Below are 17,843 nucleotides of genomic sequence, written 5' to 3'. Positions count from 1 at the left end.
ATATGTATAATTTCAAGAACTTTACATTAAAATTCATATTTTGAAATATGATTTATAAAGATTTTTGGCATTAGGCCAAGCCCTGGGGCAACTAAGGCCATTCAGCGCTGAAACGGAAACTGACAGTGAAAAGGTTTGAAAGGTGTAATAAGAGGAAACCCTCAAGGCAGCTGCACTCTGAAACAACTGTTAGGAGAGGGTTAAGGACAGTAAGAAGGAAGAAAGAGAATATGAACGGAGGTACAGTATAAAAGGAATGAGAAAGTAGTTGCAATTAAGGGGCCATGGAAGGGACGCTGCTGCAAAGAAGCTCAAGTAATGCCTACATTGCACCGAAAGAGGTGCACTGACGGCACTAACCCCCACCCCCTCCCCCGTACAGGACTTACCGGGTAATGACCGCAAATACAAAGGCAATCCAAAAAGAAACAAAACAGGAAGGAAATCCGTCTGGACGGTGGTGCAAGGCGGGGCACTTCATTAGTAAGGATTGGGCGGGGGAGGGGGGAGGGGGGTTGGCGGGTGGAGAAGACAGTGCCCATTCCCGTGGATGCCTACCTTGAAACCCCACTCCACCTCTCCCACCCCTCCCCCTACCCTTCCCCCTCCTCCTACCCCTTCGGTCGGAGTGGGATTCCAATGCCGCATTCTGCACGAACTCTTGACATTTCGACTCCAACAACTTTCTCTACTTTCTATCTTCCTTAATAAGACTAAATTGTGAACAAGAGAGCCAGGTTTTTTCTCTCTCTTTCTCTTTACTCCTTTCTACACTCTTTTTCTCTTCGACTCCATTTATAGAAAGTCTTGTTACCAGGTCTGAAGACATCTACGATCACAGGTTATCATTTTTTTTTCTTTTTTACTCAAGAGCTTCAATAACTAATTACCATAAAGGTACCGATGTTCCAATTATTAACAGATTTTATAAATATAACTTTTTGTCGCACCAAGCCACCAACTAATTACCGCATCACCATAAACAATTAGCAATAAGAATAAAATTTTTACTTCAAGTAGTATAACTGGATTCTAAATAAAGCAATCTCTCTCTCTCTCTCTCTCTCTCTCTCTCTCTCTCTCTCTCTCTCTCTCTCTCTCTCTCTCTCCTCATCTTTAGGCTACTACTTCATCTACTTTCTTCTCGCCAAAAAACTGCACCCATTCATCTGTGTCGCCCAACTCGACATCTCATTTGATGATGATTTCACTATAATATTTACATGAAAATGAAAGTGGAAGACGTTCAAAAGACGTCTTTCATTCTATACGTTAGTAAAAATAATTTACAATTTAGTTTCTGGTTTCTTAATATACCAGAGAGCCGGAAATAGAGAGGAATGGCGAGCCATGATTGCCGACGTCCTTGGGGATATGGCACCTGGGTGATGAGGATGAATACAAGATAAAAAATTAATAAAATCTTCTTCACATACATTAAAAAGAGTAATAATAACAAGGCACAGAAGTCATACAACATACATGGATATACATCGCAGTAATATCAATTTATGAAATGATGCTCATAATAGAAGCTGTAACTCGATCTATCTCCCATGCAATGAAAATGTCAAATTTGCAAAATCCAAAATCGTGACTCAGTATGCAATGAAAAAATTAACGACAATGAAACAAAAAATTTTGCTAGTCATTTTTAATTGAATTAAATTCGGTACATGTTAAATTCATTACAAACAATGTTAAGGAAATTCAGTCTAAAAAAAAGACAATATTTTCACAATGGGTTTGTTTCCTTTCACATTGTGTATTATTTTTTTGTTCTTGTAAAGTTTTTACATCAAAAACTTTTACTGGACATTTTAATTGAATTATAGTCGGTTCATGTTAAGTTCATTAGAAACAATGCTAAGGATATTCAGTCTAAAAACACAATATTTTCAAAATATATGGTTGCTTTCACATTAAGTGTTTTTCGTTCGTGTGAAATTTTTGCTACCGAACTTCTCAAAGATACAATGAAGATATTTCAGCATGTAAATGCTTACTATGTCAAACTTCAGTCAAATATATTTCTATATCGAAGTTCTCGTTGACAAAGATGTTATTATCAATGACGAAGGTGTATTTACATATAAATGTTCGTAACATTGCTCTCAACGATGAAGTTCTTTTGCGAGTGTAATTTTTCTTCAATCAAACTAACGACTGGTTAAGCATTTTCATGGTACAAAATACTGAAGTGAAATCCTTAATACACAACAATAAAATCCATATATTTTAAATGACCTCACCCACCCAGACAAGGTACACAACAGCATCAATCATAAATATTCCCTACAAAGACATTTCAAAACCTGGCTATGATACACAACAGTGCTTGCAGTAAACAGCAATTAAGGAATATAGAAAACGGGATCAGAGTCTGCCTTTCATTACTGTTATGAACCAATGCAGGTTATCACAAAACACCAAAGACAATCAACAACACAATTATTGGGCACACTGTGTCGTTTCAATTTGAACTCCCTAAAATCATACCGTAAACTAACCGTTTTCAATTATTTATGTCCCAAAAAATACATAAATAAATAAATGCAAAAACAAAAGTTACAATCCCACCAAAATACAAATAATTGACTTTGTTAGAATCAATTAGCTTCGGAAACCGATTATTAACACCGCGCAATTAACTTCCGATTAAAAGACTAATTTGACATTTTCACGGAGTAAATGTACACGACTAATTTCGGAATGGCTCCCGGTTTGCATGTATAAAAAAAAAATTAAAAAGCAGTAAATAAGTGAGCGACTGACTGCAGAGTTTCGCCTCGTGTCCCATTATTTGCATGTCAACCACCTGTTAAAGGATGCAAATAAACTTTAATGCAGTTCAACGTCGCGTAAATTCGAGGACCCAGTCTCTCTCTCTCTCTCTCTCTCTCTCTTTCCAAGAGGTAAAATTAACATTCTTTTCCCTGGCAGAGAACGGAAACTACGCGACCTGGATCATTCAGACATAACCAATACTTAAATCTAATAATAACGTCAGTTGAAAAGTTAATGAGAGACTTTTAACAATATGAAAATATAGCGCCTCATATCAATAGAAACAGAATATAGTAGAATTTAGGCCAAAAGGCCAAGCGCTGGGAGTGATAAGGCCAGTCGCCGAAACGAAAATTGACATTTTTTTAAAGATTTGTAAGGTGTAACAGGAGGCAAACCTTAAAGCAGTTGCGCTATGAATCAACAGTTACGAGAGGGTGGAGAGTCAGATGGAAGAAAGAGAATATGAACGGAGGTACAGTAAAAAAGAGTGAAAGGGGTAAGGGGTAGGGGCCGAAGGGGCACTACCAAGAACTTTAAGTAATGCTTACAGCGCACCTTATGCGTCACTATTCCCCCCACACCCGTTCCAGAGAGCTCATATTAACGATTTTGCGAATTATGCATTCACAAACACAACCAGAAATGAAGGTAACCGCTTATGGAACAAAGACACAACTGCACATCGCTGCCAATTGTTATATTAATATTATACTATATTATGTGCTTAGATGTTAAACACGGATATTATACATATGCTCGGCTATGGCACTACAGTCTACGAAAGGCTCTGAGTATACTATTCACCGCATAGGTTAACAGGTACCTACCTACTTTTTGGTCGAGAAAATTTGTTCCCGGATTTCAGTCGCTTCCCGAAAACCAAGTTCGAAATAAGCGCTGCTGTCAAGTAGCAAACTGCTTTTGATTTCATCACCTACAATCAAATTCCATCGCAAAACACACACACACACACAAAACTGCGAGCATCAAATTGGCCCTTGAAATAATCACCCTAAAACATACTACAGCACAATATTACTCGTATCATCAGGACACAAAGCTATGAGTATGGAGATGATTTCTGAAAACGTCTTCCGACTCGTGCATAAATACGCTAAAATATTTGTGTCAAGTAAACTTGATATCGATCTTGCGCTCATGTGGAGAAATTTCCCTAACCGGATTGTGATACTTCTCGCTTGCAAATAACGAGAACCGGATAGTGATACTTCTCGCTTGGAAATAACGAGATCCGGACACATATTTCTTGCTTACATATAACGAGAACCGGATAGTGATACTTCTCCCTTGCAAATAACAAGAACCGGATGGTGATACTTCTCGCTTGGAAATAACGAGATCCGGACACTTATACTTCTCGCTTGAAAATAACGAGAACCGGATAGTTATACTTCTCACTTGCTAATAACGAGATAACAATTAACACTGTTGCTGATACGTATCACAGAAACTAGTTTAAACCGACAGTACTTGAATAAGCGTTCTTAGTCAACCTGAGAGAAATCTGCTATAAAACAGAAACGACTTTACGTAACTAAAACTAGAAAGCTATGACGGGTTTAATGTTTATCTTCAAGGATGTCAAGTTGTAATCACACTTCAAGAGCAGGTTTCTAATATATATAAAAAAAACAACGTTAACGGAATTTCAAGTGGTTAACAATTGCATAACGCATCAATCCAGTCCATTTGCGTGTGTAGAAGCTGCCTGCAATTGATTCAGTTTAGCACTGGACTGGGAGCTATGAAATTTAGCATAGGTACCCAATGGACTCGGATTCCCTGGGTTCTATAATTACTCAAACCCCTACATTTAAGAAGCTAAACTCTCTCTCTCTCTCTCTCTCTCTCTCTCTCTCTCTCTCTCTCTGCCACGGTCGTACCCAGACCAACCAATTACCAAATACCTTGTCGAAAGAATTGGCGATTAAATGCCTTTGTCATCATCATACTTCAAGCTACATTGTCCCAAACTACAACACCCCTGGCCAGGCGCCAACACCTGGCATAACCGGCGCATCATTGTTCCGCCACAGATTCGTCAGCCAGTACAGAAAACAAATCAGACACGCACTCCAACTTTTGAAGAACTCTGAGGTTAATGGGACCATTTACTTTCAACAGGGTACAAGGATAGCAAAGAGAGACCGAAGGGGAACACGTGAAAATTTCAAAAATTTCTTCTCGCGTCAAAAACAACATAAAATTAACATACTACCCAAGACAGGTTTAAACTTGAGTTGAATATAAAATTCAGGCCAACGGCCAAGCACTTGGACCTATGAGATCATTCAACGCTGAAATGGAAATTGACAGTACAAAATCTATGAAAGGTGTAACAGGAGGAAAACCTCAAAGCCGTTGCACTATGAGTCAAATGTTGGGAGAGGGTGGAAAGTAAAATGAAGAAAGAGAATATGAAAGGAGGTACAGTAAACGGAACGAAAGTGGTTGCTGCTAGGGGTCGAAGGCACACTGCAAAGAACCTTAAGTACCTACAGTGCACAGCAGGAGGTTCACTGACGGCACTACCCCCCTACGGGGAAGGTCTAGAAGGACAATCCTAAGATTGCGAAAATTTAATCCGTGAATAAATTCACAATATATTTAGACACGAGTAAATAGGTAAACAAAAACAGATTATGTCATCTCACAGCAACACATGAATATGTCAGCCACATGTCACGCATACTCCCCTTTAAACCAAGGATTCAAATGAGATACACTGACAAAAACATAACTTAATAGAGAACTTGGCATCCCGAAGTCCGGAAAACTATGAAGGGCGCGACGTCCTTCAGCAGGAATCACCAGATTGCAGTCGTTAAACGCGTTACGACCAGAGAATCCTTTTCCCCTTTCCAAAGACCAGAGACGACCCCCACCCCCCTCCCCCCCCCCATTGACCCATTCCCTTTTCACGTTTAATGGGACAAAGGGTAGAAAATGACCCTTGGGGTAAATGGGACGTGAAGTGTTAAATAGAGAAAAAAAATTCTTCCGCTCAATGAGCAACGTAATCTGGAATCGTTTTCCCGTTAAATGGAATGTACAATCATCGACCGCTGCTGTTTTTCTTCAAAAGTCGCTGACCCAACACACCAGTCTTCGGTTATTAATTATATATAATGATGGTGGCTGTGATTTATGTTGCATATACATACAAACTTACGTACATAAAATCAATATAAAAATAAACATACATTCTTAGTAAATTTAAGATTGTTTTACAATTTTATCATAGATAATAAATTGAGAGATTCCCAGAGGATGTAAAAAACTGTTTATACGAAACGTCGGAATAAAGAAATATGTAGATGGGCCTGTTTCCTTGAGTCAGCGCCTGATTTGATGTATCCCTTGGTCTTCATCTGCCTGCACCTTGGTTATTCCACACGCGAACACATAGCATTACGTACAAAATACATTACATGCTTCCTTCTCTCTCTCTCTCTCTCTCTCTCTCTCTCTCTCTCTCTCTCTCTCTCTCTCTCTCTCTCTCTCTCTCTCTCTCTCTCTCTCTCTCACAGATATTAAGTAATGACCGTTATAAATCCTTCCAACTAAATTTACTCTTCAGGATAATTAATGCAGAAACTCAAAAACTGACGTCGGGTAAGCCTCGGGAAGTTTTAGGATGAGAGGTGGGTCATTTTCTTTCACTAAATAAGATGGAAATACTTTCGAAAGGATTGAAATGAGGAGGTATAAGCTGAAAGGAAGGAAACTATAACTATAAAAGAAGGTCAACCTATTACTAACGGAATCGGAGAACTAATGTTTGGCCATGATATAAAAAGGAGAAACGTGGTACTCGAGAGAGAGAGAGAGAGAGAGAGAGAGAGAGAGAGAGAGAGAGAGAGAGAGAGAGAGGGATGGATGTCTCAAGGAAGCTACTACGATATCTTCACTGTTTTCTTGCAATATTTTTCATTTCCCGTTGGCACTAATACGTGTCCCCCTCATCTACGATATGGATTCTAATGCCAGTTCTCTCAAGCAGGTGACGACATTGATCCGTCTGGCTGGCTGTCTGTCTGTCTGTCACCCATCATTCTTACCTTCAACAGAGTTTTCCACTCTTGAGATTTCTCATCTCCTAAAACCTACCTCACTACTTTCTCTCTCTCACCATCAAGAAGTAGAAGGATGATGTAAGGTATCATTAACTGACGATCGCTTGTTCTACTTCCTGTTTTCTTTTAATGACAGAATCTGAAGACAAGAAAAGGGAATATTGGAAGGAAGAGGAGGGAAGTTTAGCCACTGACTGAAGTGACATTTAGTTTCCTGAACATGGAAAGTTTAGGTCAGGAAAAACAGGAGGAAGAAGAGAATTCAACAGCTTGTACCAAAACGTCAGAAAACGTGGCTGAATCGTGTGATTCGATCATTTCATTGAGTATTGCTCGAACTGCGATGTCCTCACTTATCTCCTGAGGAGTTTATATCTTTATGTATACTGTATCAATATGAATTCGATCATTTCATGAGTATTGCTAGAACTGCAATGTCCTCACTTATGACATCTCCTGAGCAGTTTGTATTATTTGTTTGTTTATACGTTGCATGGAACCAGTGGTTATTCAGCAACGGGACCAACGGCTTTACGTAACTTCCGAACCACGTCGAGAGTAAATTTAATCACCAGAAATATACATCTCTCACTCCTCAATGGAATGGCCGAGAATCGAACTCGCGACCACCGAGGTAGAACGCCAGCACCATACCAACCACGCCACTGAGGCGCTTCCTGAGCAGTTTGTACCTTAATGTATACTGTATCACTCTGAAATATTATTGTAAGTTACATGCCTGCCACTCAACGTACCTTATAATCTCATAATGCCACATCTCAGTCAGCCCTTGTCACTGACTGAATTTCTCTGGAATATGCTCTCTTCTCTCATCTGATCTAATCTTCCGAAACATCAATCACTTTCTTCGTAATCCGTTATATTACCCATTCATAGGCTCATAATCCTACACTTAATGAATCCTCTCCAACTCCCTGGAAGACATTTCTCAGTCTAGTTTAATCTCGTACTACAATGCTGTAACTGCAGTTCACTGAAAGAGGTATAACGATATTCAAGAGGTGTAAGTATATAGCCCATCCCTTCCGATATGATATACCTCTAAGGCAAAGGTTTTATATATCCATTAATCTTCTTTCTTCCTTCATAAAATTGGAATGACAATGATAATCCTTTGATATGGATGTAATTTTTTAATCTGAAAAAGACTTTTAACAGGTCCTCGGATCCCTTCATTACATAACACACAATGCCTTGCCTCTTGAGAGGCTAGATCGTCTATTTTGAAAGTTACATGAGACAATGGCAAGAGCTTTGGAAATATATAAAGGAATTGCTGAGTCTTGCATAGAACAGAGGTCGTTCCCCGAGAAGACTGAACAGCATAAACACACAATGTTCTTATGGATTAAAGAATTTAGTTTCCATAGTTCACTTGACATTTTTCTTAAAAGCTTGATTTCTTCGAAACGTTAGCAAGAATATCTCCTTTCTGGACCTACTTAAAAAGAAAGAAAAAAAAAACTTCAACAGCAGTTTCCCAGAAGAGAGAAAAAGCTTCTTGATTATATTCCGGCCAGAGACACTGTCTTGAGTTTCAATGATCAACAGGTAACGTCGATCTTTCATGAAATTCCTTTCTAAGATGATAACAACACTCGCCTTTCCCGAGCCTTTTACTTTCCCCTCTCTTTATATCTGAGGTCCGCGTGTTATCACGTAAGAAGGGAAAGTCCTAGATCGCTATACTCCTCCTCGGGCCTTTCCTTACGTATTGTTTTCTAACAATGACTAAGCCCAACTTGGTCAGTCGTGCCTGTCGTCTGAAACCTTTTAAGTGACCAGCACTTATCATTTCAACTTTATGTCTCGTCAATACTACGAATTTTTGAAGGATGTAAAGAATGTTGAAGGATTGCAAGACGATGTAAGAATGTGGAAGGATTGGATGACGATGTCAAGAAGGTTGAAGGATTGCAAGACAATAATGTTGAAGGTGCAGGATTGCAAGACGATGTCAAGAATGTTGAAGGATTGGAAGATGTAAAGAATGCTGAAGGATTGCAAGGCAATGTAAAGAATGTTGAAGGATTGGAAGATGTAAAGAATGCTGAAGGATTGCAAGACGATGTAAAGAATGTTGAAGGGTTGGAACACGATGCAAAGAATGTTGAAGGATTGGAAGATCGTAAAGAATGCTGAAGGATTGCAAGACGATGTAAAGAATGTTGAAGGGTTGGAACACGATGCAAAGAATGTTGAAGGATTGGAAGACGATGAAGATCCTGCCATGGCATTAATTGTCATAAATGTTTAAAGACGTGTGCACAAATAAAAAAAAAAAAACAAGCTAAAAAAAAAGCAAAAAACATCACATCATAGAACATAGCAAATTTTCCTACCAATGCAAGGTCATCTAGTATTCACAATGGGCTAAACAAACTTACAGATATTCCCCTAAGCAATTCTTTTAACTTTAAGAAATCACGACTTCATAAAAATTTAACTCGTTACATAACCCAGGACATCCAATCAGTTCCTGTGTTACATAAAATACGAGAGAGAGAGAGAGAGAGAGAGAGAGAGAGAGAGAGAGAGAGAGATCCAGGAGCTTGTAAATAATTTTATGTAATACTCAATAGCACGTTGATTCTAACAAACTTATTTTAGGCATACACATAAACACACTTAAATTTCCATCCACACCTACTTATTGAATGTCCCAATACACACATATATACAAACACACATTATATATATATATATATATATATATATATATAATATATATATATAATATATATATATATATATATATATATATATATATATATATATATATATATACGTGCGCGCGTGCGCTTCGACTTTATAAGCCAACTCAACTCCACCACTGTCAAGGTATAAATAAACACCACGTTGCCAGGCTTTGGATAAACAACACCGGGGATTGTTGAATTATAAAAACACTTACTATGTGGGAAAAGACTAAATCTGCTTCACTATCAGCATTGGAATAGCTTAAATCGCATTACAAACCCACATGATTGTTAATCTTGACATTAACATACTATATATATATATATATATATATATATATATATATATATATATATATATATATATATATATATACAAACACACACAACAGTTACAATTACTATACACTCAATAATAAAAGTGAAAAACCGTCCAATTTAACAATACGTGCAGGTTACGTTTCATAACAATAGAAGAGACAAAAAAAAAGTAAGAAATTAATATCTATAAACTAAATTTTATCCACTGAGTAAACATACACAACACGTGTCACCATCATCATCATCATCAGGTCGTCTCCACTCACTCCCCCCAGTGGGGAGGGGGGAAGGGGGCCAGGCCCCCCAAGGCAAACACACCTTTCCCCGCCGCGACCTTCGATCAACCCAAGCTCGTCCGAGACTGATTATAATTACTGTATCAGGCGCATATTATAATTACAGCATCAAAGGAACTGTTCTCGAAATGTGAGAGAGGTGGAGACAGATATTTCTTAAATATTAGGTCGCACTATTATTATTATTATTATTATTATTATTATTATTATTATTATTAATTTTTTGTATTGTAGTTTCTCAAGTCTCTCGAATGAGTTTCTTAATAGCATCACGTAAATCACTCTTTTAATATTTGGTCGCATTGTTGTTATTATTATTATTTTTTTTTTTTTTTTTTTTTTTTTTTTTTTTTTTTTTGTTTTTTTTTTTTTTTTGCTCTATCACAGTCCTCCAATTCGACTGGGTGGTATTTATAGTGTGGGGTTCCGGGTTGCATCTTGCCTCCTTAGGAGTCCATCACTTTTCTTACTATGTGCGCCGTTTCTAGGATCACACTCTTCTGCACGAGTCCTGGAGCTATTATTATTATTATTATTATTATTATTATTATTATTATTATTATTATTATTATTATTATTATTCATTAGACAAGACAACCCTATTGGCTCGCATTATTATTATTATTATTATTATTATTATATTATTATTTTGTATTGTAGTTTCTTAATCTCTCGAATGAGGTTTTTTATAGCATCAGGTAAATCATGCAGCAGTAGCGACGAACCCTATTTGTATGGAACAAGCCCACAAGAGCCAATGACATGAAATTCAAGCTTCCAAAGGTTATGGTGTCCATTAAAAAGAAGTAACAAAAAGTAGCTCGTAATACAGACAGAAGAGATCACTTGCTAAAAAAAATTAATTAACAAATTAATAAATACATAAATAGAAATGCGAGTTAATAAAATACAAAGTAAATTGCAATAAAGACGTATCCAAATCATTTGCTCAACATAAAAATTGCAATCATCAACTTTGGATTTCATGTAAAAGAAGAAATAATAATATAGGGCATGATTAAATCTTTAAAGACTTTAAGATGCATGGGGGAAAATAAAATTTTATTTTAAAAAAAAGACAAGCAAAAATTAACAACTGTAAACCTGTTGCTGACGTGTTATCACAGAAAATCGATTAGCCATGTCCAATACCGAGCAGTGCGTTATGAATATGCCCGTCCTTGGCATTAAAAATGCAAATATATATAATATATATATATATATATATACATATACATACACACACACACACACACACACATATATATTATATATAATATATATATATAAATATAAATACATACATACATACATATACACATACTTACATTATATATTATATATATATATATATATATATATATATATATATATATCGAATACAAATAACGTTTGTTCTAAAAACTTCTATACTGGCTAAATTTTCTAAATCACTCAACTCATAAAAAAAAACTTTACAACGATCATTAACCATAAGTAACCACATTATAATATTAAGAAATTCAATATCGAACTTTACAATTCGCGCGAAAGAACAGATAAAACTTCACAATCTGTATACAACGAATTTTGGATGCAGATCATAAATGCATTTATGCACAGAATTGGCAATCCTTCATAACTTTAAGTCTACTGCTTCCTTTACATCCGAAAAAGTAATTTGGTCCTTCTCTTAAGTTATCTGTTACCTGTTGTTGTTGGAGATTAAGCTGGCTTTGATGCCAGCACGGGCTCTTGTTCACAGAGCAACCCGTTGATGTTGCCTACCCACCCATTTCTGTATCTAAACAGGTACCCAAGACAAGTCGCAATGCCAGCCACAATGGATCATAGAAACATGACGGTTACCATGCATGAAATACCTCGGAAAACCTGCAGCTTGGTATTAGGGCGCATAATGAACTGTCACTTCTTGCATAGCTGACAGCCACATAGCAAGGTCATTATCACGGTTTTGGAGAACGGCAGGCAGTTGCTCAAAATAATGACGACAACAGAAAACGTGACAACATCGACCATTTATTTCCATTTCAATATAATTTATCTTTGCAAGTCCTTAGTTATACGATAACGAAATCCAACAGCCGTATTTCATAGTGACGGTTAAATACGATGATTATTATATTTATAAAACCTTTACAAAAACAAACGGGTGGAGGTCCTTACAAACTCCGCGGTATATTTACGCGCTTTCTCGTAATCTTACAAAACAAAACTTCAAGCTCAAGATATTCAGGGTGAAATTATCTTATCCTATAGGTAACTGGCATTGCCAAATAATTCTTAAAATTTTATGAAGGGCAAACAAGCAGTTCAATAGTTTATATTAATGTGGTAGGCTATGAATGAATCATTATTTTCGTTCTTAAATGTCATGAATATTAAGGTTTATTAATACATGCGCAAAACAGTGTCATATATATATATATATATAATTATATAATATATATATATATAGAATATTATATATATATAGAGTATGATATACGCACTGAGCTTAAGGGCATTAAAATAACGTGGTTTAAAACTTTCACCTACCTCGTCCCAGGCACACCGTCGAAACTGATGAAGACCATGACGACCGACACAAACGTACGAACACACAAACAAACAATAACACGCCGCACACACACCAGACAAACAAGGGGATACGGATCGAGATGTCTCTGGCAGAGCCGTAAAGAGAGAGAGAGAGAGAGACTTCACACTCTCCTAACGTGACTTCTGGAATGACTTCCAAAGGCGAAAAATCATATGCCGATACGAAGGCTCGACGCCAGACTCAATCCACCCACAGGATGACTCTGAAACTCCATTAAACTGACGTGAATAAAGAATGGCACATTAAATCGTCCCGCGATCCACTACGCGAGAAAAGCCTGACCAAAAAAGAAAAAAAAAATGGAGAGGCTTTGCAGTTTATATCTTCCGGAAGAAACGGTCGATTTCGCTCTTTCTGGATTACGGCGTGAATCTAGTACAGTAGCCCCCTTAGATCGGACTCACACAGACTGACTGACCGTCACTCATCGCCAAAGACTAAATTACTCCCACACATACGAGACGACCAGACCTACCTATCTCTCTCTATCTGTTCGACGCCGAGTTCGCGGGCTCAAAGTTTCGCGTCGAAGCGACCCAACTCGTTTGACGGTCGGCGGGGAAATCTGTTTCGTACGCTGGCATTAAAATAAACGGATGCGGAACAAAACTCTCGCGTCTATTTTTTTTTCTTTTGGTAAATCACTTTGATGTTCAAATCAGAGATAAACTGGTGCTGGCAAAATTAGAATTGTTTATCAGGAGACTTGTATATACTTAGGTACGCAATTATATGCCAGGCTCTGGCGGTAAAAAAAAAAAAAGTGGATCAGGGTTTCTCTGTTCGAAGCGGGACTTTTTTCTAAGCGTGCTTACTGATCGTCAGGAAAACTTGCTGACTCCTATCCCCCCCCGCCCCCTCTTTATTAAATGGGGGGGGGGGGGTTTAGCAAGCGCGGATGAAGATACTTACGTAACATTAAGGCTAAGGCGTAAAACAGACGATTAAGTTTCTTGTTGCGTCCTTCGGAGATGCGCTGAATTTCTAACTTTTCAGTTAAAGTTTACACAGCTAATAATCAGCGTGTTCTGATCCCAGATCAAATGTAACTTCAGTGACAAATGATACTCTGCACTCTTACCTTATATCACTTCCTCACGCTACTTGTAACATATCCACAGGTACGTTTCGTAATATCTTCGTGTTTCAATAATGTATAGATCTTGCGATAATACATCCTGCTACGCGTAATAAACCCGCAAATACATTCTACAACGTATACCTTCGTGTCAACAGAGAGATTTTGTGACAATTCCCGAATTTCTAATTTTTAGTTAAGTTTACACAGTTCAGCGTGTTCTGATCCCAGATCAAATATAACTTAAATGGCACTCTGCACTCTTACCTTATAACCAACCTCATGCTACTTGTAACACATCCATAGACACATTTCGTAATATCTTACTGTATGAATAATGTATAGATCTGGCGATGAATCCTGCTACTCGTAATACACAATAAATCCGCAAATACATTCTATCAGCAAGTACATTCTATAATGTATAAATCCTGCTACTCGTAATAAATCTGCAAATACATTTTATCCGCAAACACAATCTACAGCGTACATCTTCGTGTCAACTGAGATCTTGCGAGAAATCCCGACGAGAGCAACTCAAGGTCCTTCTACTACAAATGTCACCGAGACTGGCATCATCATATTTCAGCGACGGCCGACATGGGCCACTGACAGCGGAATCAATAAACACCCAAAGTGACAGACAGGCAAGGACAGGGAGAGGGCAGTAAAGAAGGTCTAAAGACGCTCCTCTATTTATAACGCCATAATCCCCAATTCACTTGGCGCAGGGGCGCAGAGAGAGAGAGAGAGAGAGAGAGAGAGAGAGAGAGAGAGAGAGAGAGAATATTATCATTCAGAAGATGATATATACAAGCAGAGAGAAAGACAAATTGATAGACGTACACATTCTGAGAGAGAGAGAGAGAGAGAGAGAGAGAATTACAATATTATCATTATAATTCAGAAGATTGTATGTACAAGCAGAGAGAGAAAGACTCAGAAGATGATATATACAAGCAGACAGAAAGACAAATTGATAGCCGTACACATTCTGAGAGAGAGAGAGAGAGAGAGAGAGACGAGAGACGAGAGAGAGAGAGAAAGAGAGAGAGATTATAATATCAGTCAGAATGAAAATATATACATCGAGAGAAAGACAAATTGATAGACGTACAGAGAGAAGAGAGAGAGAGAGAGAGAGAGCCAGGCCATCTCGTAAATAAAAATCAAAAGAAAGGTTCCGTTGGTCGCAGTCACTGCAGGGGAAGCATGAAGCTCTTCATTACCCTAATAGACATCTAGGCGGGCCATCAGCGACCTTCCCACCCGTCAGTTTCCAGCGTCTACAAACCCCCACCGAGAGGTCTTCTTGCCATGACAATGAAAAGCCCCCTTTCCTCTCCCCCCACCCCAACCCTAACCCCGCCACGAGCCCTTTTATCATCGTCACCCCTAGCGAGTGGGCGTGGTTTTACTGTGTTGTTCCTTGCTGCAGCGCGTGCACCTGAATTACGCCCACCTTACAAACGAACAAAAGAGAGGGCGTAACAGCTCATGTGCGATTTACGATAACACCTCGGGAGTGAGCAGACAAAATAAAGGAGAGAATGGCATTGACAATGCTTCGCTAAATTCAGCGACGCGCGTATACCTACCTACCTACCCACCTCCTCATATAGGGGTGGTTTTTGGCAGAGTTCCACGATCTTCCAGCAGTATTTTGGGGGGTACAAGTCAACCAGTGTTTACATTTCATGCACAATGGAAAAGGAATATGCACAATTGACAAAAACGAAAAGAAAACAACACGGGTAATAAAAAAAAATCAGCTCTCAGTATAGGGAAAAGAGATATTAATCTGCCTTGTCAAAAATGCCTTTATGAAATTATGTAATGAATATTTATGTGTTAAGTATCACCTACTCACGAGAAAGACAGGATTAGCAAAATTAATAATAAGGACAAAGGCGCTCTGTAAGCAATACCTGTTGTTATTTCCTTATCAATGATCAAACGAAGGACGGATAAAAACAATAATTTTTGTATGAGAGACACAACTTATTTATGGCAAGAAAACGTTAAGATTATTGTACAGGAATCAACAAACTTACAAGAATCAATGTTCCATTATTAAATCATTCTGACAATTCAAACTTACAAGAATCAATGTTCCATTATTAAATCATTCTTGACATTCAAAATACAAAGATGAAACGCAGTTTCTAGATACACAACAATGACACAATAGGGAAAAATAGAAATCCAGCTATAATTTTTAAAATTTACATATTAAAAAAAAAAATACGAAGTCTAAGGATACCAAGATTAACATTATAAAGAAAAGTATTTGAAGGCCCATTATAAAGAAGAATGATTTAGCTTAGAATAACTGTGACTTTGGTTCAGATCGTAATGAAATTAAGGTAATAAAATGCACTTACAATCAATTCCAACTCAGTTATTCTTCACAAGCATATCATTGCAAAAGACAAAAGACATACTTCTCGGAAGAGGTCGAATAGACTGTAACAGTACGGTAATTGTAAGTGAAAAGAATTGAAAATCAACCACTAATACAAACATGGATAATATATATATATATATATATATATATATATATATATATATAGTATATATAATACAGGTAACTTGTGTACATACGTACGTATGCATGTGTGCGGTGCGAGACTGTAAGGGGGGTCATTGTGCACTGTTGAAAATTTATTTACCGTAAAACCTCGAGCACTGACTAGTGAAAGTGAAAGTGAAAAATAAAAAAAAATACACTCGAAGAAAATCACAAATATGGCGATTTCCATATGCTTCTGAATAATTTCAATTTTCGTTTCACATTCCCGGCTCTGACCCCAAGAACCTTCTGCCGCTGGTGCTTAGGGCAAGACATATATCTAATAACTTCGTGATCACAGGCCCTCGTGATTTAGACCGACGAAGCCCTTTTTCCTTAGAGAGAGAAAAAAAAAAAAAAAAATGGTGGTCGCCTCACACCCTTACCAAGACCGCAAGAGCAGTCTTCGAGATTGGGGTCACGCCGGCACCGTGAAATAATCTCCCTCCCCACAGTCAGTGTCTTTCCTTAACAGGGCGTTCGAAGGGCGTGGCTCCTCAAGCCACAGACAAAAGAATAAAAAAAAAATCCCCGAAAGGTGAAACGTTACAAGCTACACGGCCAAGGTAGGGACCTTCATCTTAATATAATGATGATAATAAACGGGGAGAGAGAGAGAGAGAGAGAGAGAGAGAGAGAGAGAGAGAGAGAGAGAGAGGAAAGCTAAGGTCCTGAGATCTAGCAGGAAAGAGAGAGAGAGAGAGAGAGAGAGAGAGAGAGAGAGAGAGAGAGAGAATGTGATTCAGCAGAAATGAATACTGGAGACATGTATTCATACGAAACGTATATGAAGCCATTTTAATTTTGTCTACAATCATTTAATATTGCATTTTTATAATCTCTCGTTTTCTCCCTTTCGTAAGTTACCCGAGATTCAATTGAAGTTAAAAAGTAACGGTACTGTTCCCTTCCCCGAGTTTTCAATTACAAGAATTCAAAACAAAGGAAGATAAATCTCCTGATGACCTTTTGTTCCGAATGAGTTTCCGAAGCACATCAATCCTACGACACGTTACGTATTGATAACACACACACACACTCACACACACACACACACACACATATATATATATATATATATATATATATATATATACACACACATATATACACACACTCATCTATATATATTATATATATATATATATATATATAATATATAAAATATATATATGTATATATATATGAAGAGAGGAAGTACCTAGTAGAGTGTCAACGGTCGTGGGTCGCAGCTGGTGTAAAATTAGAACGAGAAAATGGCAGCCCATAAAAAAAAAAGTGAGAGAGCGAGGGACTTCCTGGGGGTTGCATAAAGGTCAACGACCATCGGAGCCAAACCCTTTAAAAGTCAAGGTCAGGTTAAACTT

The 17,843-nt window shown here is 37.7% G+C and overlaps 1 protein-coding gene across 2 annotated transcripts in view; it reads right to left on the bottom strand.

Annotated features, from left to right (window-relative positions):
• The window catches only part of LOC135217044 (CUGBP Elav-like family member 2), a 354,797-nt gene extending 341,559 nt beyond the window's left edge, over window positions 1-13,238 (bottom strand). The window contains exon 1 of one of the 2 annotated variants that reach the window (XM_064252653.1): window positions 12,763-13,238. In XM_064252653.1, the coding sequence (XP_064108723.1) occupies window positions 12,763-12,800 (38 nt within the window). In that variant the 5' untranslated portion in view covers window positions 12,801-13,238. The remainder of the gene's footprint in view (window positions 1-12,762) is intronic. The other variant, XM_064252656.1, reaches the window with a different exon arrangement.
• Between the last annotated feature and the right edge of the window lie 4,605 nt (window positions 13,239-17,843).

Source organism: Macrobrachium nipponense, chromosome 7 (assembly GCF_015104395.2).
Source record: "Macrobrachium nipponense isolate FS-2020 chromosome 7, ASM1510439v2, whole genome shotgun sequence".
Lineage (NCBI taxonomy): Eukaryota > Metazoa > Arthropoda > Malacostraca > Decapoda > Palaemonidae > Macrobrachium > Macrobrachium nipponense.
The sequence above is the reverse complement of the archived record's forward strand: the minus strand, read 5'-3'. Positions and strand labels throughout refer to the sequence as shown.